We start from the raw sequence: 24,269 nt of genomic DNA on the forward strand, positions 1-24,269 counted from the left end.
AAAACTCATTCCTCGTTAAGGTTTGTTATTTTAATGTGATCGTGACAGTTACAAAGTTCAATACCATACCCTTTACCTAATTTTAATTAGTTTAAATATACAACAAAATACATTATTTTATTAAAGTTAAACGGTTATTATATTTTTATTAAACTGATCTTAAATGATGCCTAAAATGAAACTAATAAAAAATTATTATTTTTTCATCTTTTTTTCACCGTTAATTCTTTTTTTTTTCTCTTTCATTCTCTATATTTAATGTGTTAAGATGTGTTGCTGATGAAGTTTCAGGATAAGTGTCATCCTAACTACAACACTCAATATAGCAGCTATTGTGATCCCTTATACTTACTTACTGATGATCTTTTATGTAGACTAAAAAAATATTCAGAAGGATACAGTGGTAACCGGATTTTTAATTATTAAAAATAAAAACCACTTAACTAACATAAATAAGATGAAGTAATGGCACTAAAGATAACAAACGTCGTAGAAAAGAAAAACCCTCGGGGAGGCTTTGATGCTTAGAATGAAATCCGCTGTGGTTGTATTTACTCAGGTTATTATAAAAGAATTAAACAGAATTAAGGAATTAAGATCATGAGTTTGTTATAACGAATCCATCAAAAGTTTCAATGGTATCACCATCACTAACCCCGTGCCAATGAAATGATTGGTCTTCATGCATATCTTGCTGTTTGTGAATGAAAAAATAAGCGTTACCTTCCGGAAGACGGAACCCTAGCATCCGCTGCAACTCCTCCAGCTTCGGTCTCAACACGGACACCGTGTCCAGAGGAAACACCTCTATCTCGATCCTCTCATTTGTTAGCATCGGCAACACCTTCACTTTCAGCTTCCCAGACTGCGTTCTGCCGCGGCCGCCCGCCGGAAGAGGCGGCTTCAAGAACACATCAATCTCAGGATTTTCTACAACCGCATATTCTTGCAGAGCTACGTGGTCGTTTAATTCCTGGCGCATTGAATGCAGCTGCAGCGCGATCCTATTCACAGGCACTCCTTGCATGTCTTCGTGCGCCGCAATCTTCTCCTTCAGCTTCCCAACGGTGTCCTTTCTATCCGATTCTATACGGATACGATCTCTGGACTTTGGCATTTTCACGCTCGCCGTCAATGTCGTCATCATCCGCCGCTGCGATAACGATGAGATATCCGGCATCAGAAGCGGATCGTATTCGATTTTCGGAACTGTTGAAGGTTGCAGCGGTTGTGCGAGAAAAAAATGGCCATGGATGGGCGGCGGCGGTGGCGGCGGCGGCGCAAGATTTTGGGCATCGGCGGTAAGAATAAATAGATGAATGCGGGAGCGGTGAAGGATCGGAGTTGTATAGACGTAGAGATGGTCTTGGAGAAGTTGCCCTTTGAAAATGAAATATTGTTGGGAAATGGGAATTTGGTGGATGGTTTGGATCTTGTCTTTGACATCACGGATTGTTTCAAAGCGATTAACTTCAATGGAGAAGAAGATCCCCCCGCACACCTCAAAAATAACATCTATTTCAAAGTCCATTACTGTACTCAGTAGTTTCTTAAAACTTCTAACTTCTTTTCCACCCTTTATGCCTCCAAAGTTGGAGAAACCGCTTTGCCCTAATTATTATTATTATTTTTTTTAGTTGTAGATGTTTTTTCTATCTTATTTTTTATTTGTAAAAATGTTATTATGTTTAATGGTATCAATTAAAATGTCGTATATATATAATACTTAATATAATTAAGTTATTAAATTTTAAATAGATCCTAAATATATCTACATTATTATATAAAGAGATCTTCCCCTTTTTGTTACATAATATTTTTCCAATTTCATATTTTAAGTAACCATTTTTTAAACTAAAATAATTATATTATCATTCATATATTTAAAGTGACAATTTATTTAAATTTATTAATTTTTAAACTAAAATAATAATCTTACTATTTTATTCTTTTAAATGACTTTTTATTTAAATTTAATTATTTTTAGAATGTGTTTCTTTGGTTGTTCTTGTTCAAAGCTATTGTAACTTCAAGTCAGAAAATCTCGGTGTCTAGATATTGTGACCACTTTTTTATTTATAGTCACTAGGGTTATACATTGAGCATCATATTACATATTTATCTATCGGTATCAAAATACATTTGTCAAGAATATAATATAAACTTTTACTAGCATCTCTTTTCTTATAATATCTCCTAAATTATAGACGATTAAATTTTTATTTTTTTTTACTCTGATTAAAACCACCTATAGAGGTTTAGATGCACAATCTAGTCCAAAGTTTCCTCATGTTCTAATTGAGGTCATATATCTTTAAACTCCTGATACCGACGTCATCTCAAATCTCAAACTCTCGAGTCTTGAGTCGACTGAGGCAGGTTGAATAGTTTGTTTAGATGCTTCTCTGTCATGTTAGCTCCCTCCATAACTTTTTTTCACATGTTTTATTTTAGGATAAAATTTCTATTTTTTTATTTACTGATATGATTTAGTATAAATTATTAATTAATTATTTTTTTATTTTTTCCTCAAATGAATCAATAATTCACGTTAAGTTACGTGAGAAAGTAAAGATGAAATTAAAAAAAATAAGAATCTTAATATAATTTTACTTTATTTTAATTGATTTTTTCTTTCTTCGATAGTTTGAAACCTCTTGTTTTTCCTTCCCGTTTGATTTTTCAATTACCCTAAAAGACTACTTCAGTTCTTCACCTTTCCTTTTCTCCACTCTCTCGACACCTTCCATTTTGAGATAGGTAGCCTTCCTTTCTCCACTGCTCTTGTTCCTCTATTTTCTTCTGAAAATCTCCTGTGTGATCAATTCTTTTACTTCCTCTTTCTTTTTTTCTCTTTGCATCACCATTACTTCCAAAGGCTGATCACGGAAGCTACGGTCATGGCCCCTCAAATTTTTTGAATCTTTTTAAATTATATGTAGTTTACAGAAATTTAATGTTTTGAAATTTTTTAAATTATATATAATATTTTAAATTTTGATTTTCTGAAAATTTTAAATAATTGGATTACATGAAATTAAATTAGGTGTCTTTTTATTTATTTTATAAAGTATAATAAATAATAAAATATAATAAATACAAAAAGTTATTAAGATATTTTTTGTTTCTTTTACCATTGTTTTTTAGTTTCTCAATATTGTTGTACTCATCTCTCATGATATTAAACACAAATTCATTATTTTTTTTTCTCATTTCTCATATGTTTTCTTTCATTTTTTAAGAAAAAAAATATTTTTCTTTTATCTTAATTGATAATGAAATGTTAGTTTGATAGTTATTTTGATTTTTTATCTCATAAGCCTTTTTGTATTTACATTTATGAATATAGAAAAAAAAAGTGATGTACTACATTTTTTTTCATAAACAGTTTTTAATCATTGCTTGATTATCATAATATTTTCTTTAAATAATTATATCTCTCAATTTTTTATTAGTTTATGATAATTTTTTTATAATCTTAAACATTTTTTTAAACATAGGTATATTGGAAAAAAAAAGATTCATTATTTAAAGATGATAAAAATGAAGCTACCACCAAATAGGAAAACAGAATAAATTCAATCTTTGACAAGAACATGATAGTCAAGGAGATCTTTCTGGATTGATGTTACTTCGTCTTATTTTAAATCTTCTTGCTATTATAGCTATAACAGAAATATATTTTTCTATAATGAAAATTATCAAAACAAGATTGTAGGATAAAATAAAATTTGAATTTCTTGCTAATAATATGATATTTATATTGAAACAAAATCTGAAAATTTTAATTCTTATTCAATTATTGATGAATTTAATCTTTTAGATGTGTGATTTGTTTCATAGTTACAAATATATTAAATTATGTATTATTTTTATTGTATTAGTAATAGTAATTAAACATATAAATTTTGAATGTATTATTTTAACTCTCCAAAAATATTGGTCAATATCCGCCACTTCAGTTCGCTTCTAGTCCCAGGTTTGTGAGTTTCTCTAGTTTTTTATATTCATTGCGTTTATCTAGTTTATGAGTTGTTCTAGATTTTTATATTTTGGGGTTTGTTGAGTTTCATTGAGTTTCTAAGGTTTCAATGTATTTTGGATTTTGAGGTTCATTGAGTTTATAAGATTTTTTTTCTACACCACTTTTTACTTTAAACAACACTAAACTAGATCACGAATACAAAAATGTTACCCAAACATATTGTGGGAAACAATTTTAAAGACACATCTTAAAGACTCCCAATGACAACACTTTGCAAAATATTGATATTTTATGCCACATTTGTTCAAGTGTTGACTTTAAAATGTGTGAGCTAAATCATAAAAGTTGCCTTTTAGGAAACTTGTTAAATATGTTTTTGGAACTAGTCTCTTTTCAGAATTTTGACCCAATTTAGTCGTTCAACTTTATAAATGCGTAGATTTAGTCATTTTAACCAAATTTTATTAAGTTTATTTCACATTTCAAACGTTTTTCATGATAACATTTGAGTTGTTTACACTATTTAACACATTTTCGTTTTAATATTATATAAGAAATGTGAATTTATTAAAATTATTATATTATATTATTAATATTAGTATTTATAATAATCATAATATAAATAAAACAATAAATATAAATAGTAATAAAACAAATATAATAGTAAAAATTATAAAATGAAGAACAATAATTTAAATAATTATAATAAATATAAATAATAGTAACGTAATAATAATAATAATAATAATATAAATAATATAAATAACAAAATATACAAACTACATTTTACTTATCAAAATAAAAAAATAAAATTATAATCTGACAATTTTATTAATTAAACTATTTTTTAATCTATAAATCAATTGCATCATTTAAAAGATTTAATAATTTTTTTTAATATTAGCGTACACACATGCGTTGTCACGCCTGTGTGTACATATTTTTTAAATATACGAGATATTATATTAGTAGGTGATGATAGAGTAATGTTATTAAGTTAGAATATATAAAATAAAATTATAATTATTAAAAATAAAGTGAAATATATCAGAAAATATGAGAGAATAATGGTTGATAAATAGAGAAAAAGAGAAGAGCATAGACGATTTTATAAAAAAATTTGTAAAATTAATGATCAATTTTCAAAAATTTTATAAATAATTATATTTTAAAGGGTAAATTTGGTATTTTGAAATGTGGATAAAAAAGAGGAAATCTTATCTACATATTGTTATAGATATTATTTCATCTTTTACGATCTTTCCCTCCATCTAAATCATCTTTATCTCTTTTTCTTTCACATCTATTTATTTTCACCATTGCAAAATCATTTTTCAATCCAATAACAATTTATGTAATTTCTTTTAAATTTAATAATCTATATTAAATTCATAGGCTACCATTTACCATTTTTTTTTTCAGTAATAATACACGATATAGGTCAAGCATTACTTTTTACTCTCTTCAACAACTTTTTAGAAATACAAAAAGTTTAATTTCTTTAAAGAATACACTACCCTTGAAAGTAGATTATGAAGTGATGTTTAGACTTATACTAAAATTTCCCATTACTTATACTAAAATTCGAATCATTAAAGAAGACTAAACTTTGATTAAAATATTTCTGGCTCCACTTTAAGGACGGGTATGATAGAAAAGAAAACAAAAACGAATGATTTATTGATGGTGATGATTATACATTTGGAGGGATCGAATGGAATTTACAGTGCTTGCATTTAGAAAGTTGTATCAACAGGTATTTAACGTCGGGTAGCTTTAGGTGAGGGTGAGGGTGAGGGTGTTTCAAATCCATCAAAAGTTTCAATGATGTCACCATTTCTAACTTGGTGCCAATCAAAGGACTGCTCTTCGTTCATGGGCAACTGTCGGTAAATGAAAGAATAGGCACCATCTTCCGGAAGAAGGAACCCCTGCGTCAACTGCAACTGCTCCAGTTTTTGCCTCAACATCGACACTCTGTCAACACCAAACACTTCTATCTCAATTCTCTCATTCGTTCGCATAGGCAACACAATCACCTTCAGCTTCCGATAATTCACTCTGCTACTACCACCCACCTCAGAAGGCGGTTTTAAGATCACATCGATCTGAGAATTTTCTGAAACTGCACAATCTTGCAGAGGCACGTGGTCCATCAATTCCAGACTCAATGAGTGCAACTGCAGCACGATCCTATCCACGGGCACGCCCTGCATGTCGTCCAGCGCAACAATCTTCTGCTTCAGCTCCAGAACCGTCTCCTTTCGGTCCGATTCTATACGGACACGATTTCCCGACTGAGGCACTTTCACGTTAACCGTCACTGTCTTCGGCACGGGTGGAAGAGGATTTGGTATGAAAGATGATGGTGAAGGTGAAGTTATCGGCGGCGGCAGCATCTTTGGCAAAGACAGCGGTGACGGCATCGACTCTGCCGTCTCCCTTACCATTTCCGGCGTGTCTGGCATCGGCATCAACAGTGGTGAAGATGAAAAATGTCCCACATCGAACGGATCGTCTACATTTGACGTCTCAGTCAGCTGCAATGACGGATTCCAAGGCGGAATATCTGACGCCTTGTATTTCCTTTTCAGAAAAGGTGGAATTTGCAGATTCGGAGTTGGCTGCTGCGTCAGGTCGGATGTTGAGGGTGACGGTAAAGGTGATGGCGATGGTACCGGCGGCAGGTGTGAGGGGATTAATGGCGAGGGTGACGGTGTAGGTGACTGCGAAGGAGGCAAATTCAAGTCAAGCACCGGCGCTCGTAATGGCGGGAGACTTAAGTCGCGCACTGGCGGTGATACCGGCATGATTAGGTCATGCGGAGGTGCCGGCGATGGCGGCAAGTTTAAGTCACACAACAGAGGTGGCGATGGAAGCAAGTTTAGGTCACGCACCTGAGGTTGCGGCGGAGGGAATTCTGAGTGGCGCTCCGACGATGGCGTTGGAGGCAAGTTAAGGTCGCGCCCGGTGGAAAAATCAGAGTCGTGCTCCGACGATGCTGCAGGAGATGGGGCATCGGCGTGAATTTGGACGATGATGTGCGAGCCGTTATGGATGAAGCATCCCTGAACGTTTAGATCGTCGTAGAGAAGTTGTTGATTGTAGAGGATGATTTGTTGGCGAACGGGAATGCCTCGAAGGTTTTGCACTATTTCCTTGATATCACGTACTGTTTGGGAGGGATGAAGTCGAATGAAGAACGATTCCCCTCCCTGTATCTCAACATTCACATTCATTATCTCCATCGCTTTAGTGTGAATGTGAGAGGGAGCCGCCATGCATGCTTCCTTATATAGTTTCTGGAAAGGAAAGTTCTTCTGCCCAAACCAGTTATCACCTCATGCATTTGTATAATTAAAGTATGAATGCATAAAATTATCTAATTTATATATACTTTTAAAATATTATCTCTCTATTTTAAGTGTACTGTACCAGTTAGTTATTACCTAACTTTATTTGAATTAACAACTTAATTTAAGGCGCTTTCAAAATAAGATTAATTATTTTTGAAATTTAAATCGTATTTTACTTTTAAATGTAATTATCAGACATATATGTTATAATACACGAAGTAAAAAACACCTACTTGAATGTGTATTTTTATTACATTAAACAATATATTTTTGAAATGTATAATAACTTTATGAAAATTTAATATTAATTAATAGATATAGAACAAAAAATAATATTATTCTTTTAATTTTCCAATTTATTGTAGTTAATTATAATAACAGTTGGATATTTGATATTCTCATATGTGAAATTTATTAATGTAAGTATCTGAATTTAGGAGACCGTTTTGTGTTATTATTGTTAGTTCAGTTAGTGTCTATACTTTTCATTCATGGACTATTATATAAACAAAAGTCATTGAAAAATATGATGGTTTTCTTTTTAATAACTGTTATTAAAATCCATTTTATAGTAGTGGAAGCAGTGTTATAGTGGTGTGCTATATATGGAGAATGATGTATTATTGAGAATTAACTTCTTTTTAAACAACGAAATGAGACTGATTTTAATAATAAAATACTAAATTAAGGTATTTTGTTAAAATTAAATTATTGAATAAAAAGTCAAGAATAAGAATGCGGATGTGTGCACGAAATAATGAAAGATTGTGGCATGAATTCCCAAGATGAAGGATTATTCATATGTTGTGTGCAAGAAAGTTACCATGTTTGTATTTGGAAAGTTGAATTATTACAGAAGAACTGAATCAACGAACTAACAGATGTGGTTATTCTTGGCAGCCACTGGAAGCGACGGTTTCAAGTAACAGGTCGATCTCAGGATCCTCTGAAATCAAACAATCCTTGAGAAGCACGTCGTCAAACAATTCCCTATGCGTTAAATGACATTGCAACAGCATCCTTTCTACTGTCACGTGTTCCATGTCAAAGCCTGCACCACATGTTTTCAAATCTTCAAGAATCTTCTGCTTCAGAATCAGAATGGTGGTGCCGTCCCACTCCGTTTCTACAGGGATTTTACCTCCACAGTCAACTATATTCACCGTCACCTTCCTTTTCTTCACCGTCAACTCTTCCAACTCTATGTCAGATCGCATTTGCTGCATCGGCAAGACCGGAGACCTGGCCGCCGGTGCCTCTTTCTCTGTATCTGGCGCTAACTCTTTCAACACTATATTTGACTGTATATTCTGCATCGGAAACACTGGACTCCCTGTCCACCTCCTCACCACTGGCTTCCACTGAGGCATACGACACACAATACTTCTCTCCGTCGCCTGAGCCACCGTAGTACTCGCCGGCACCCCAACCACCTGAGTTCTCTCGGGCGCTTGAACCATCGGAGTCCTCGCCGGCACGTGAACCACCTGAGCGATCTCCGGCGAACGAAGAAACGGAGTAATCGCCGGCCTCCTAGCCACCAGAGCACTCGCCGGCATTGAAAAAACCTGATGTCTCGGCAGCATCAGAACCAGCGGAGTCGTTGGAGGCATTGGTTGCGTTATAACCCCAAGCGGATGGTATAAAGCCGGATGCGTCCACGATCTTGGATTCCGTAGAGGAGGAGGCGGCGTCGGTGGCAGAATGTTTTGGGTATAGGGGTTAAGAGAAAAAAGAATGATGGCGCCGGGGTGGAACATTCTAGTGCTCAGAACGTAGTCATGGTCTTCCAAAAATTCGCCATCCACGATAATGATTTGATTGGAAATAGCAATTCCCAAAGCACTTTGGATCTTCTCTTTGACATGGCGGATAGTATCGCTGGCAGAAATTGTAACGGTGATCGTCACATCTTCGTCAACCTGAAAAGTAACATTGACTCCCATCTCTGTGGTGAATGAATTTTCGTTGTTCTGCCCTTTTCCCCAATAACTTCAAACACGATCACGTTCAACACTTTTTACTCCTTTGTGGGATTCCTGAAGAAGCGAAGTTCAATCCATTTCAAACGTATATAAAAGTAAATCATGAGATGCTTTGCCAACTCTTCAATGCCATTTATTTCAAATATGATCGTTTTACTGTTATACTAGGCTTACATTTGCCTTAAAATAACTAACTAAACTTTCTTGCTAAGTTTTAACGGTTTAACTAACTAAGGGACACCGTAGTTAGTGACTAGCTTTTAGTTTGTTATTGGCTATGAACTCATAACTCAAGAAAGAAGAGGTCCTTTTTAGGGTTCCGTCAGAAACAGATTTTGGAAAATAGAACTCTTGATTATCAGTTGTCCTATAACACTTTAAACAAATTTGTTCTCTTTACATAATGAGATTATGGGTATATTTAAATTTGGGTAAATTTGAGAAGACGAGAAATGAAAAAAATAAAAGAAAAAGTTTGAAAGTGAAATTATTTGGATTTGAGAAAAAAAAAAGTGAAAAAATGTAGAGAAATAAATAGAAAATTTGTAAGAGTCCGTAAATTATTTGATTGTTAATATATTTAAAGAACAATTTATAAGATAAATTTTTAAAAATAAGTTTTTAATATTTTTTGTGTTTTTATTTAATTTTATATTCTTTATATGATTGTAGACTTATTTTATTTTTTTATTACTTTATGTTTAAAATTCAATCCTTAAGATAATATGCTAGACTTATTTAAAAAATCTAATTTTTAAGATGATATATTAGATCTATCTAAAAAGTCCAATTCTTAGCAACATTTGTTAGACTTATTATATTATTCATTGTAAACTATATATATATATATATATATATATATAAAATGAGAGAAAATATGTTAGAAATTTTATCAAAATAAAAGACAAATTTGAATAATACAAACGAGTGGAACTTCAGATCAATTTTATAGTTATAATTAGACTTATGTTACACCTATTATCCATTGCTGAAGTCAAGAACCTTAAACTCCTGGTGGATAAGTGTGATGAAGCCCTTATCTATAGTTATTCCCCATCCTGCTGTCTAATAAAAGAAAGAATAATGAAATATGTTTGGCAAACTCTTCCCTGCATTTGTTTTCAAATTTATCGTTTACAATTGTGTTAGGATAACTAAGTAACTAATCTTCCCGCCTATTTGTTGTTTACCAAAAGCACCGCATCTAAGTAACAAACAGATAATTTGTTATTTGATACGAACGGAAATTCATGCTTGAACGCGTGACTTCCTCACTAGGAAATGATGATATACTCAGGAGTTGGATTCATCCGAAACATATTCTGGGGTGACTTCTATGACGTCCCCGTCTTTAATCCCGTACCAGTTAAACGCATGCGATTCAGTTATCACATGGCCATTTTTCTTGTTAGTGAAAAAATAACGATTGTTTTCGGGAAGAACATGCTTGTGAGATTTCTCCAACTCGTACCTCAAACCTTCCACTCTGTTAAACAAATTCACCTCGATCACTACCTTCTGAGTTCCGTCCTTCGGAACCACCGCAATCTTCACGATCTTTGCTGCCAAACTACCAACACAATCAGCGGTCACAACCGGAATAGTAAATTTCAGTGGTGCTTCTCCTTCTGCTGATTTTCTATGCACGTAAACAACTGACATATTTAGCACCCCGCAATCTCGCAGCGACAATTGGTCACGCAATTCCTCACCCGATTTTATTTGCACCGACATCTCGTTTAGGTTTAGGTTTCTAGTCTTCTTCATTCTGTAAATCTTCTCCTTCAGCTGCAGTACGGTGTCGTCCAGATCCATCTCTAAGATGAAAGGCCTCGCTCTGTATTCATCTATTTTCACTGTTAACCTGACTGTAGCCGGCGGCGTTGGCAGAAGCGGAGGCGGAGCCGGTTTAAACTCTGGATTCCACGGTGGCAACGCACTCGCTGAATCGTCTTCGAAACACAACGGCGGTAATGTCGTCCCCGATGGCGCGGGGGAAATCGTTAACACCACCTCTTCTGGCTCGCCTCTATTTGATGCCGGCTTTTCGGCAATGCACTGCAGCGGCAACGTGACGGAGCGGTTGGCGAAATATTCAGGGTCAACTAGGAGTTTCAGACGAGACTGCTGAGAGATATGAGTGTGGAAGATGACGTCGTCGTTTTGAAGAATTTGACCGTTGAAAATTAGCGTTTGGGAAGAAGTGGGAATGGCCTTATACTTCTGCACTTTTTGTTTGATTTCAAGAACCGAGTCAAATACACTCACTTCAATACAGAACGTTCTCTCATCCTCCAGCACAAAAGTTACATCCATCTCACACATTTGTTAGAGTCGGGTACGTTCTTTCCTACTTATAAACTTTTGAGATCAAATCCCCAGTATATTTCAAACTGTTTGAAAACTGAAAAATAACAAAACTTATTCATCCAATTTAAATTTTTTATTTTGAAAATATATTCAATTCATTTCAAACTGAGTTCATAGGTGCTGTTATTAAATTGACTTTTAGTATTATCAACTTTGAACCTATACTGTCATTAATTATGTAATAACTTATAACTAATTTATTTGACATTATAAATAAATAAAATTTAAAGTTTATAATACATTTGACTAGTTATTTAAAGAAGCAAAATTGAAATTAAAAATTGACCCAATCTGAACTTACGAGTAAATTAATAGTATTTTTAATGTATATTCATGGCAAATTCAAATTAAAACTCTTGCCAGGTTTATTTCACAATATTAAATATAATATACATTTTGATCTCATGATACAGATATATTTCATGTATGGAAATGAAATTATTTTCAAAATGATATATAAAGTAATGATTGTACTTATATCTAGTAAAAGCAATTAAATTAATAAAATTTGAACATTCTTAATATTTTAAAAATATTATTTTATTATTATAAATAATTTAAATGAAATAACATCGTGTTTTATCACAACTCTTTTCTCTAAACATCTATTAGGTTTTTCAATATTGATAATTTAACGTTAGTTATTTTCGCTTTCATTATTAATAGTATATTCAGATTTAAATGTAAGTCTGAGTCTCGTATGCAAAATTCAAAAGTTAGGAAATATATAAAATTATACTCAGACGTATAATTATTCTAAACTTTTATATTAAAGATGATGTCAATTTTTTTATTTAAATCTAATTATTATTAAATTTTCTAATGAATCATTGAAAGGTCCATTTATATCAAAATGAAGAATGCATCAATTATATCAAAACTTAATATATGTCTTGATATGTAAAGAAATTAAGTTTAAATATATAATAACAAAAACAAATATTAAATATATAATAACAAAAATAGAAATTAAATATATAAAAACAAAAATAGACATTATTTTAATTCATAATACATGCTTTTATTAAAAAAAATATGTTGTAATTTCATTTCTTATAGTCACTCAAACTGTCTATATTGTATGAATTATAAAAAATATACTAAAATATGAAAGAAATAACAAGAGTAAAAAAAATTCAACTCTTAAAAAACGTGAATATGTGATGCATAAGACTAATTTTGAACTAGTGTTGCAAAATTCAACTTTCAAAATTTTTACTTTTATCAATATGTCATATGACATAATACTTTATGTAAAATTTGTCTTAGTTACAAGAGTCCGTGCTTCTTTTTACTACCATCTCTATATAACACTATACTGCAAATATGTAGGATAAGCATTACTAATGCTACTAACATAAGTCATGAGAAAAAATGGATGCTAGAAATAAGTTAACCGCAATTTAAAATAATCGAAGGTTGAGAAAAATTTTAGTGAGTTAAAAATAAATCAATGGACCAATTTTGACTATACAAAAAGGCAAACTCGTTTCAGCATTAAATAAAAAAATGATTTTTTTATTATTAAATTTTGACAAATTTCTCTTATAATCTTAGGTGGCATCTTCTAAATGATATTTCATTTTTCTATTTTTCTAATTCTCAATATTTCAAAATCAGTTAAAAAGATCACATCTCATATTATAAAAGAAAATTGTGAATATTTAATAGTTAAAATATCATTATCCTTAAAAAGGAAATGTGAGACTCGTTTGCAAACTCTTCAATGCATTTTACTTAGAAATATGATCAACGAATGTCTCCGGAGCTTACAAATTTTATTTGAATGGCTTACAAAACTCTGTAATACCTCATTAGTACAAGTTTCAAGTTTCTTATGATAACGACTAACAAACTAACTAGTAACAGGATTAACTAACTAACAAACACCTGCCTAACTAACTAATTTGCACTAATTTTTTTTTTTTTTTTGTATTCAATACGAACTGATTCTGGTGCATGCATGCATGCATGAGTTCTTCACCATTGCAAACTGTGGGAAACTAAGAAGAAGGAAAGGACAGTTGTTTAGGGTTGATTACAACGGTGTCACCCTCTGTAATCCCTAACGTGTCAAACGAATATGTTTCAGTCGCCAGAAGACCGTTCTTGATGGTAAAAGAGTAACCAAAACTTTCGGGAAGAACATGTTTGTGAAACTTCTCCAACTCAAACCTCAAATCTCCCAAACAACTAAGAGAATTAACCTCAATGGGTATCTCCTGAATTCCGCCATTGGGAACCACCATCACCTTCAACATCTTCCCATGTTTGAGATCAACGGCAACCAAAGCTCCTCGTTCCGATCGTCTACACACGTAAACATGTGACATATTAAGCATCCCACATTCCAGCATAGACATATGGTCATGCAATTCATCACCTACTTTATTCACCACCACCATATCCTTCACCTTTAGCCTTCGAGGCCTCTTCGTTCTGATAAACACCTCCTTCAGCCGCAGAACGGTGTCGTTCACATACATTTCCATCCGGAGAGGCTTCCGCTTCATATCCAAGCTTTTCACCGTGAACATCACTTTATTCGGCGGCGGAAACTGCGGCACCGGCCCCTCCGGCGGCTCGTCAATCATCGATGAAACAAACTCTTCTATCTCGTCTGGATTTTCTGTGAGCACCACCGATGCGTCCATAGTAGACGACATGTTTTGTGGTTCTGGAATCGACGAGAGCATCTCTTGCATCCCCTGTGTATCTAGTTTGGACGCTCTCCTAATCCAGTGTGGCAGATCATACTCGTTTTCTTTGGGCCGAACCAAGAGTTGAACGCGAGAGAGTTGAGAGATGTGAGAGTCGATGAACAAGGCTTCGTTTTGAAGAACTTGACCATTGAAGAGTAGAGTTTGTCGGTCAACGGGAATGTTCCTCGATATCTTTATTCTTTCTTTGATTTCTTGGAAGTTCTCGGACAACTCCACTCTAATACAGGATTCTGTCTCATCCTCCAACACAAAAGTCACATCCATGCCACAACCAAAATCAATAAACTATGAAAATGAAATGTGAAATTGCAGAGTTCAAGGGAGAGAAGAGTACTGTATGTACCCTTCTCAAAGGTTGTTCTGTATTTTCCTTCACATTTTTGGGTCCTTCAGGTTTGAGGCGAGTTTGGTGCTGTCAGAGGAAACACTTTGCATTGGAATGAGGTGTGAGTGTATCTATAAAATTCAACTCCTAGTTATGGAGTTGGTAATTTAATATTTTTTAAACTAAAAGTGCCATATAATACTTTTTTTTTTTAATAATGGGTTTAGTTGATATAAGGTTTATAAATTTAAATCGGGTTAAATATGTTTTGGGTTAGAAATTTTTAATTTTTTCAACTTTGTTTTATTAGTATTGCAAAATTAATAGTTATTTTAATTGTAAGCGACTAGACCCCAACCGATCTAAGTGTGCAGATGTATTGGGTCCGATCTGGAACCGACTTAAATGTATGGATGTATTGGACTCGATTTGTAGCTGATCTAAGAGTGCGGATGAATTGGGCTCGACCTAAAACTGATCTAAGAGTGCGGGTGTATTGGGCCTGATCTGGAACAAACCTATTTGTGTAGATGAAGACCCAATTCATTAAAACTGCAGCTCATCTCTTCTTAGGATAACGGCTAAACAATCACATAACCACACTCCCATGAAAGTCAGAATAACCTCTGCACACGCCAACTACCTATCGTATCCTATGAGAGCTAAAGCATGGACGAGCTAGAAACATGTATAAACTTAAGCGACTAGTCTCCAATGGGACAAAAGGAAAAAAATGCTGAAAAAGACACGACAAGAGAAAAAACATCCTCATTGTGCATCTTGAGTTCTCTTCTTCAAGATCAATAATATAATTTTATTTATGTTATAATTGCATAATATTTTATATTTAATTTAATTATTATTTGATATTTTGATTTAAACTTTATATAATTATATTTTTTAAAAATATTTCTTCTTTTTAAATATTAGACATTGAATAATTGAAGATTGTCATCTCAAATAAAAAGAAAAAAAAGTGTATATAGATATGTAAAAAGATGTTAGAATAATGAAAAAATAGACAATACTATTATAAAAAAAAAAGTTTTTAAGTAAAGAGATAAGAGTAAAAGAAACAAATTCATTCAAGTATAGTATTATCTGAAACAATGGTAACTTATGTGTAACTTAAAATATTAATTTAATTTTAAAATATTATATTGTATAGTTATAATTTTGGTAATCTTAAGCTCTTGTTAATTTTAAGATTTACACCATGATATACCAATATGTTTCTAATATAATTTTTTTTTATAACAATTGAATCTTATAAAAGTTTTAACTCGGTTTATCTCTTAGCTAACAAGAATATTCAATGAAAGCAACCTAAATTTCATTTGTTATATGATTTTTAAAACTCTCTTTCGATTTCACCTGATAATAAAATCCTAAAAAACTGGTACTTTAATAAGTTTTATTTGTATTTTAATATTTTAAAAATTTAAAAACAAATTTATTTATTATGATATGTGACGTTCAAATGAATTTTTTTACAAGATTGATGTATTGGATTTAACACTCTAGTTAAGAGATGCACTAACAAATCATTCACCACCTCCCAACTGATTCATCAGACCCGATAAGCAACACTGGGAATCTTAAGCCCAAGAAAACAACGCTAAAAGTGATATACAACTACAGGAAGAGTGGGAGGATAAATATTTCAGACATATACCTTCAAGTCAAAACTCTACTGTAACATGCCGAGAATTCATGTAATCTCATTAAAATTGTTGCACAAAACCACTACCGAACATCCGATTGTAGAAAGATTGAGGCTAAATACCTGACTTAGAAACAAATAAAAAAAGCAATATTTAATGCGGTATTCTTTAGTGTTTACTGTTTACAGGCTGTCAGGGACATGTTTAAACTCAGTAAACTTTTGTTTATGACTCCACGATTTCGTGGTTGAAATGAATAATTCTGCTTCTATCACCCCTCCTCCCCAAATCAATTAGCAGCTTTCCAATTTTAACTTTAACTGTCACTTCATGGTTCAGTTCAATTTCATAATTAAAACCAAATTTTTAGAACTTTAAATGCAGCAGATGAGGCCACTAATGCAGCTATCTTCTGCGTTTCGATTCTTTCCGCATATCTGCTACATAGCTCTCCATATTCGATTTCTCCCATAAGCGTTTGAGCACAAGATCTTCCCTTGTTGCTTCATCTATTAATAACAGGCACCAAATAAGAACCATTAGTATGCATAGTAGTAGGTTAGACCATGCTTGTAGAATCCAAAACAAGTAACCAAAAAAGCTACACATAATTCCCCTATGTCCATGGTGTCTAAAAGAAGAAGGTTGGTTCATCGTAGATAATAATTTACCAATATGTCTCCATCTATCGAGAGGAATACCAAGGGATCTTTGTGTCAGATAAGAAGCATCTTCCCAAGAATAAGAGTGTTTCTTCACTCTGTATCTCCAAAACCAGCAGGCAGACCACAGTAGCAGCTGAATGGAAACAGAATTGATCAGTAAATTTCACATACTAAAATATTAATTTTCAAGATTCAGCACCATTCGTGGGAAAGAAATTCATATATGCTACCTTGAATTAAAATAGAGAAATGAAAGATTCACTGTAGTAATTGCATTTTCTAGATAAAGATTGAACTCTAACCTTGCCTAAGGTATAAGGTAATAGAACAAAGCGGACACCAAGAAGTTTCCACACAGAGGCCCTTTCAGCTCCTGTTATCTGCAGGTCGAGTTCATTGCTAAGGTCTTGCTCCACTTTCCTGAATGCATATATTCCCCACATTGTGTCATTGCGTGCCGGAAGTAAAGAAATCGCAGTCAACAAAGCACAATCTTACAGATAACAGACAAACTGATTTAAAAGAGGAAATAAGAGTTTTCAAGGTGGAGAACCAATTTGAACAGGTCACTGGATACTAGATATAGGTGCAACTGAAAAACTTTTTAGGAAATTACGTAGAACTACTATCGGTGGAATTTATATGAAGGTAATGTAATTAAATTCCCAAGAATAGCATTCCTGCGCAAACTAAATGACATGTTTCGTTAAGCTTGAACATCCTGATGAATGTTTTCAACAATCAAATATATATATATATATAAAGTGGGAAAGAAAGTTATTAGTTGGAGTATATGCTGAAGTCCACAATCACATGGGAATGGAATCTAAACAAACTATGAAGACAATTCATTTATAGGAATCAACTACGTATGGGAAATTTTTTAAAACTTATAACACAGAAATATTATATTCTAAAGTTCATATCCCTGGGAATAATAACTTGAAACAGATACAGACTCAAAAAATGAGAATGATGGCATACTTGACCGTATTCTTCTGACTCTTCTTCTTGTTTGTAATCCCTCCACTGCGTTCAAGTTCCAATGCCCTTAGTTTATTTTTATATGCAGGTGTCTTCTTGACCATGGCTACAGCCTAAACACAGAAAAGTAGTGCAATGAACGTAAATGTCTTAATCTTTCAAAAGCACTTTGTACAAAAACAAACTAAGCAATTTGCACAAAAACAATGTCATATACATCCACCAAAAGAAATTAGCACAGTCCTGACCTATTTCAAATCTTATGCATGCATCTAAGACTGTAAATCATGGTAAAACATTCTAGTGGAGATGATGATTGGATTCATAGGACATGTATGGAACATAAATTTTTCACCCTAAAACTTGGGACCGGCAACTCTTGACTTCTTGACCTACTTTCCTTGCTAATAGATTTTCCAAAACCCTTAACTGGGCATAATTCAGGTAAGTACAATCTGTTTTTTGTGTGTACAATGGTAGCAATGAGGTTCAAACTACCCAAAGGCACTAACACCATATATGACCCCAGTGGGCTAGCAAAATACAATCTCTAACACCACGAGCACATACAGCTCTTCAACCTTTAGATAGCCAATTAAAGAATTGTATAAAAGTACATTTTACATAAGAAAGTTCTACTATTCCTGAGTTTTGACATTACACAATCATATGGTACATTTTCATATCAGGGAGTTTAACTATACATCATATGATATTCAATATATTACAATACCTGATTATACCTTGTTGATTGATTTAGATATTGAAAACCTGAAAGAATAATAAGAAGGCCAACCAACACAGCTCGAGGATCCTGGCAGGTAAAAAAGTACGTAAGTACTAAAAATGAGACTCACTTGCAAAAATCAATAATTTCTAATCAAATTTATCCAAAAGTCATCTTCAAATTGTAAACCAACAAATCTCACCGTCTTGTGACCATAGTATGCCCGATAGTAGCGTGCAGTATTATAAAACACCTGAAATCAATAGATGAAAACACAGCTCTACTTCAACAAAAACTAAAAGAACAGAGACAAACCATCAAGAATATTGACCCAAATTTTAAAAGTAAACCAAACTTTCTACAAAAAATCTAAACACCTCCTCTGGATGTGCAATTGCATAATCATATTGTTCGCGCGTGGCCTCGTCCTTCAAAATCTGTAAAGTTATATAACATTCATTAGCATCAGAACCAATACCTCACCAAATACAGATCAGTGTGGTCAGTTTTCAATTCATCCCGCATTGCACAAGGTTCAATTTTAGCAGATACAAATTCCTACATCAAAATCACTGGGAAAATAAAGGCAAGAAAACCAAAGCACCTCATAAGCATTAGCGATTTTAACAAACAGCTTTCGCGATTCGGGATCAGGGTTCTTATCTGGATGACTGAATCAAACACGAAACCAAATGAGAAAGTAGTTATTATATATATAAAAAAAAAAGGAGTAAGAGAGAGCGTGCTAAGGAGGAGAAACACGTACTGCTTCAAGGAGAGTTTGTAGTAAGCTTTCTTGATTTCGGAAGCATTGGCACTCTGAGAAACCCTGCGAATGAGAAGAGGGAGCGTTACAATGAGAAATAAAGCTTAGGTTAAAAACAATTGAAGGAAGAAAAGGAATGTTAGCTGACCCAAGCAGATCGTAGCAATCATCTTCGTCGCAGTAGATTGCGCGCGAAGTGGAGACGGTGGATAAAAGGAGGACCGCCACAAGAAATGGGATGGCGGTCGCGCGCCACCGGAGCGCTGCCGGCAGCGGATCCATGACGCCGAAAACGTTGAGGCTTTCTTTTTCTTCTGTTCCCTGCTTTCTCTCTGTTGACCCAAACTCCACAATCGAATGCTCTCTTCCCACAGTTCCCATCTAAATTCGGGTCTTCCATGCTACTCGAATTCGAGTTTTTTTTTTAATTATTATTGTTATATTTTACCTTTTTATTATATTTATGTCAATTCTTTATTTTTTTAAAACTATTCTATTTAAAAAATAAAATATTTTCATAAGTTTAAAAATATTTCTACTAGTAAAGTTAAATATAATAACACCTTAAAAATATTTATATATATATATATATATATATATATATATATATATATATATATATATATTGACGTTTAAAAGTCTAAAGTGTTAATCAGATGTCAATTTTTAAAAATATTTTTATCGAAAATCGATATCTAAAAATAATTTTGGAAGTGTGATTCAGTGACTTTACTTCGAATGATCATAGAATATTTTTAAGATTTTAAAAATTTGTAGAGGTGTAGAAAGAGATTCTTGGAGATACAGGAAAAAAGACCCAAAAGAGAATAAAAAGTTTGGTTCCAGGATTACTTTTCTTGGGCTCTCAAATAGCAGCTCACGAAGTTGGCCCAACTACATCTTAAATCCAGGCGGTTTCTTCCTGCATCTCCAACTTTTCTTTTTGTACCCAAAATTTTTTCCAAAATTCTTTAAATGATCATTCATCTTTAACTAGAATAAAAAATAATTTTCTCGCTCTTTATATTTACTCGCCCACGAGCATTCACCCGTCATACTTTCCTCACAATTTAAGTAAGAAAACATGTATGAATTAGGTAGGTATCGGATTTCAAAATCCAATTTAAATAGACACCAAATTTTGAAATTTAGTTTAAATACTAAATGTCAAAATATATACATATATATATATATATATATATATATATATATATATCGTATTTAGAAATTCAGTAACCATCTAAATTTCGAATACCGAAAAAATTCTTAATCGGAGATTTCGAAATTCAATAAAATTCTTAATATATGAGTTCTTAAGTTCGATGAGTTACTTAACCGATTTTTTTTTATATATTTTGAAGAGTCATATTTGACATTACTGCAGTAAAATCTTTTTGCATGCAGAATAAAAGTTTGAGGTGTAGGAAGTCCAATTATGTATTCATACACATCTCCTTTTAAGCCAACACGTGGAGTAAAGATCTGATCCTGCAGCCATTTTTATGCTCACTATATTTTTCTTTTTTTTTTTGTTTAGTTTTTGCAGTTAAAGTTCTTTTTTGGAGATTAGCAATTTAAGCTAGTCATAACAAGTTATATAAAATAAAAATCAACCATACGATTTATTTAATATTTTATACATGGAATAAATCGAGTCTCGTTATTATAGAGTAATGAACACAAAAATTAATTAAATGATAAAATGTTACAAATTCTTATTTATCCTAGCTGAAATTGAAATTGAAATCAAACAAAATTGTATTATCTAAGTAAATATCTTATTTTACATCTAATGCATCACACTTTTTTTTTTCAATCACGTTTATTGCATATGTTTGGCAACATATTAATCTTCATTGATGAAATTAACTTTGGTAACAAAGAGTTAAATTGTTATAGATACTAATTAACTGGGTATGAATGAATATATCTTCTTTTATTTTGAGGAAGAATCAAACTTGAATAGCATAAGAATTATGGTTTCGGATAAAATATTATCAGACATTTTATATTATATTTTATTTTAATAAAATAGTTTTCCACTACTGGGTGTTGGCTTGAATGTACATGTTGTGTACAGCTATGACAAAATATCCATGTCCGTGAATATCCGTGGATAAAATTTGCGGCGAATAATTATTACTTACGGGTATTTTAATATCCGTTTATAAACGGGTCGGATACGGGTATCATATTATTTGTACTTGCGGATATCTGTTACCCGCAAAAAAATAAAAATAAAAATAAAAATTAATTTATATTTTATTAAATTAAATTTAATTAAAATTAAAATTAACAGTATATTTTATTATGTCAAATTTAATTATAATTATAATTTTATTTTATTTATATTTTATTTTTATAATTTTATATTAAAAATTTTATAAAATATATATTTTTTAAAATATTTATGGATATGAGTATCGCAGATTTTAAAAACATTCACAAATATTTTTTAATCAAATATCCGATTAGTAAACAGACAAATAACGTACAAATTTCTTTTTACGAATTAAGTTCAGGATAAACACTTTTTATCCGTATCCAATCAGACTTATTACCATTGCTGGTTGTATGTGCATAGGCTTAAGTGCATTTGTGATAAGAGGGACACAACACAACAAACACAATCCAAATTTCCAATCAATAGATTTTTTATTATCTCAATTTCAATTGTAACTATTATTTCAATCAATTCTCAACCAACCATTATCATAATATGATACATTATAGTGCCTATTTTCTGTGGCTTTGGGATCATCAACATGTAGACTTTGAAGTCCAGATATTGATTCCCTTTTCACTCTCATTGATTAGAAAGATGAAAGACATAATCATGGACTTCTCTTTTTCTGTGGCTACGAATTATTTAACCATGATCAAACCTAACTCATTTCATTTTAAATTATCCACTCTTTTTTCTTTTCTAACTTAAAATTGAGATAAGAAAAAAAAAGATTAAGAAAGAAGATGAGACTGAAAAATGTATGTGAAAACAAATAAGGTCAAACAGAGGACTTTATCTGAATAGCTATAACTTGTTAAAAAAATTTGAAGGATAAAATGCAATCTATTTTTTGTCAAAAAAAAAAAAAAAAAAAACTTCAACTCTTGCTTTATCTTCTCACAAAGTTTAACTTGGTCTTGGTCAATTAGTTTGCTCAAATTTTTATTTTATATTAACCCATTTCTAAGCAGGCTAATAAGTCAATGGTGAAAACTACATATATGCAAAATAAATAATATCAAGATTAAAAGTAGTGTTAATTTGTCATAACAAACTTATACTGTTAAGTTGTAATGCAACTTCCATGAAGTTAAAGTGAATTTGAATTTTCTGTAATGTATATTATTTTTTATATTTTAAATATATTACAAATTTTTAAAACATACTAAAATTAGTATATTATAAAGACACGTTAAAGGGATAAAGAAAAGACAAATAGATAACCTAGACTCAATAAAAGCTATGTCGTGTCAAAAACATAATTAGGTTATAAACATATAATTGCAATTGTATAAAATACTTTGTATAGTTATTTAGATTGATTAGTCTAATAGATTTAAATATTTCTTGAATCACCAATATCATGACCTTTTCAATCAAATAAACATTAAAATATTGATTGAATTTTTCTGCTAAAAAGAATATTAACTAAAGATATATGATGTAGGTTGTGCCGCGTAGTTCCAATTAGTTATTCTAGTCTACCTCCACTCTTTGCCTGGTGATGGGGTCAAAGAAAATGTAAAGAAAAAGGAAATAAAAATTAGAGTGAACTGTGAAATTATTTAAATAAGTTGAAAAGATAAAAAATAAATAAAAAGTAAGATATTTTTTTCTATTTCTTATAATTATATATATATATATATAAATTGAAAATTATTGAGAATATTGAAAAAAATGTGTTTACATGATCCTGGTTTTCTTTTTATCACCATAATAATATATAATATGGCTATGTATAAGTACTCTATCAATTTTGATGTACATCTTCCTATAAATTCGTCTATTATATCTACTTTTTTTTCTCTTTCTAAATTATATTTAGTATCATAAATTATTTCCTCTAGTTTTTAGGTTTGCGTACAAAATAACAAGCCAATGTCAACCAACAGCTTGGAAAGTACATAAGCCCGCACAGTCACCATCAATTGATATGCGAGAGAGTATAAGTTGTATTATTACTTTATGTTATTTTCTTTTGTTATGAATTTTTTTAAAATATTTTTATTATAAATATTACATAAAACATTAATGATTTCATATTAAAATATGCATTCATTAAAAGAAATTACTAATATTTATTTATGTTTCTTTTATTTAATTATAATTTTCTTTATAGCAATAACTAATATAAGGAATGAGATATTAGGATGTCTCAATCCCTGGACAATACCAATAAAAATAGAAGAGATGAGAAAATAAAACTTATGAGTACTAAATGTCTTTTCCAACATATAAAACTCTCAAACAACATTCAAACTCACAAAACACAAATGAACAAATAAATGCATCTTATGATATCTATATATCTAAAATATTACAAAAAAATTTATGTATATAATCTCTCACCAAGATAAATTTAATGATCTGTATATAACATACACTAAATTTGCAACAAACTGAAGTGTTATTAATTTCTTCTTTGTAGCATTATTATCTTTCTCTATTTTCTGTTTGAAATAACATTACTTATCGACGTACTTGTTTCCGTG

General features: G+C 31.8%; 4 protein-coding genes across 4 annotated transcripts; all 4 read right to left on the minus strand.

Annotated features, from left to right (window-relative positions):
• Positions 1–470: 470 nt before the first annotated feature.
• LOC114191419 (ubiquitin domain-containing protein 7SL RNA1-like) lies at positions 471–1,531 on the minus strand. The gene has a single exon (XM_028080590.2). The coding sequence runs from the start codon at positions 1,529–1,531 to the stop codon at positions 599–601; it is 933 nt and encodes a 310-aa protein (XP_027936391.1). The 3' UTR covers positions 471–598.
• Positions 1,532–10,619: 9,088 nt separating this feature from the next.
• On the minus strand, positions 10,620–11,642 carry LOC114191420 (uncharacterized). The gene has a single exon (XM_028080592.1). The coding sequence runs from the start codon at positions 11,640–11,642 to the stop codon at positions 10,620–10,622; it is 1,023 nt and encodes a 340-aa protein (XP_027936393.1).
• Positions 11,643–13,699: 2,057 nt separating this feature from the next.
• Positions 13,700–14,683, minus strand: LOC114191421 (uncharacterized). The gene has a single exon (XM_028080593.1). It carries the CDS (start codon positions 14,681–14,683, stop codon positions 13,700–13,702), a length of 984 nt encoding a protein of 327 aa, XP_027936394.1.
• Positions 14,684–16,435: 1,752 nt separating this feature from the next.
• LOC114190123 (Chaperone DnaJ-domain superfamily protein) lies at positions 16,436–19,938 on the minus strand. Its single transcript, XM_028078894.2, has 10 exons — positions 19,699–19,938; positions 19,551–19,613; positions 19,389–19,455; positions 19,162–19,221; positions 18,987–19,037; positions 18,791–18,871; positions 18,058–18,170; positions 17,376–17,493; positions 17,080–17,206; positions 16,436–16,917 (listed from the first exon to the last, which is right to left on the minus strand). Exons 1-10 carry the CDS (start codon positions 19,929–19,931, stop codon positions 16,814–16,816), a joined length of 1,017 nt encoding a protein of 338 aa, XP_027934695.1. The 5' UTR covers positions 19,932–19,938; the 3' UTR covers positions 16,436–16,813.
• Positions 19,939–24,269: the final 4,331 nt, after the last annotated feature.

The sequence above is a fragment of the Vigna unguiculata genome, chromosome 7, assembly GCF_037176805.1.
Source record: "Vigna unguiculata cultivar grain cowpea cultivar isolate G323 ecotype 2 chromosome 7, ASM3717680v1, whole genome shotgun sequence".
Classification (NCBI taxonomy): Eukaryota; Viridiplantae; Streptophyta; class Magnoliopsida; order Fabales; family Fabaceae; genus Vigna; species Vigna unguiculata.

What these genes read in the sequence shown, in the direction of transcription:
- LOC114191419 (XM_028080590.2), bottom strand. Translation starts at nt 1,531, where the DNA reads ATGGACTTTGAAATAGATGTTATTTTTGAGGTGTGCGGGGGGATCTTC.
- LOC114191420 (XM_028080592.1), bottom strand. Translation starts at nt 11,642, where the DNA reads ATGGATGTAACTTTTGTGCTGGAGGATGAGAGAACGTTCTGTATTGAA.
- LOC114191421 (XM_028080593.1), bottom strand. Translation starts at nt 14,683, where the DNA reads ATGGATGTGACTTTTGTGTTGGAGGATGAGACAGAATCCTGTATTAGA.
- LOC114190123 (XM_028078894.2), bottom strand. Translation starts at nt 19,931, where the DNA reads ATGGGAACTGTGGGAAGAGAGCATTCGATTGTGGAGTTTGGGTCAACA. An exon ending in AAATCGCTAATGCTTATGAG is followed by an intron (nt 19,222 to 19,388) that starts GTGCTTTGGTTT and finishes ATAACTTTACAG; the next exon opens with ATTTTGAAGGACGAGGCCAC. An exon ending in CGATAGATGGAGACATATTG is followed by an intron (nt 16,918 to 17,079) that starts GTAAATTATTAT and finishes TGTTATTAATAG; the next exon opens with ATGAAGCAACAAGGGAAGAT.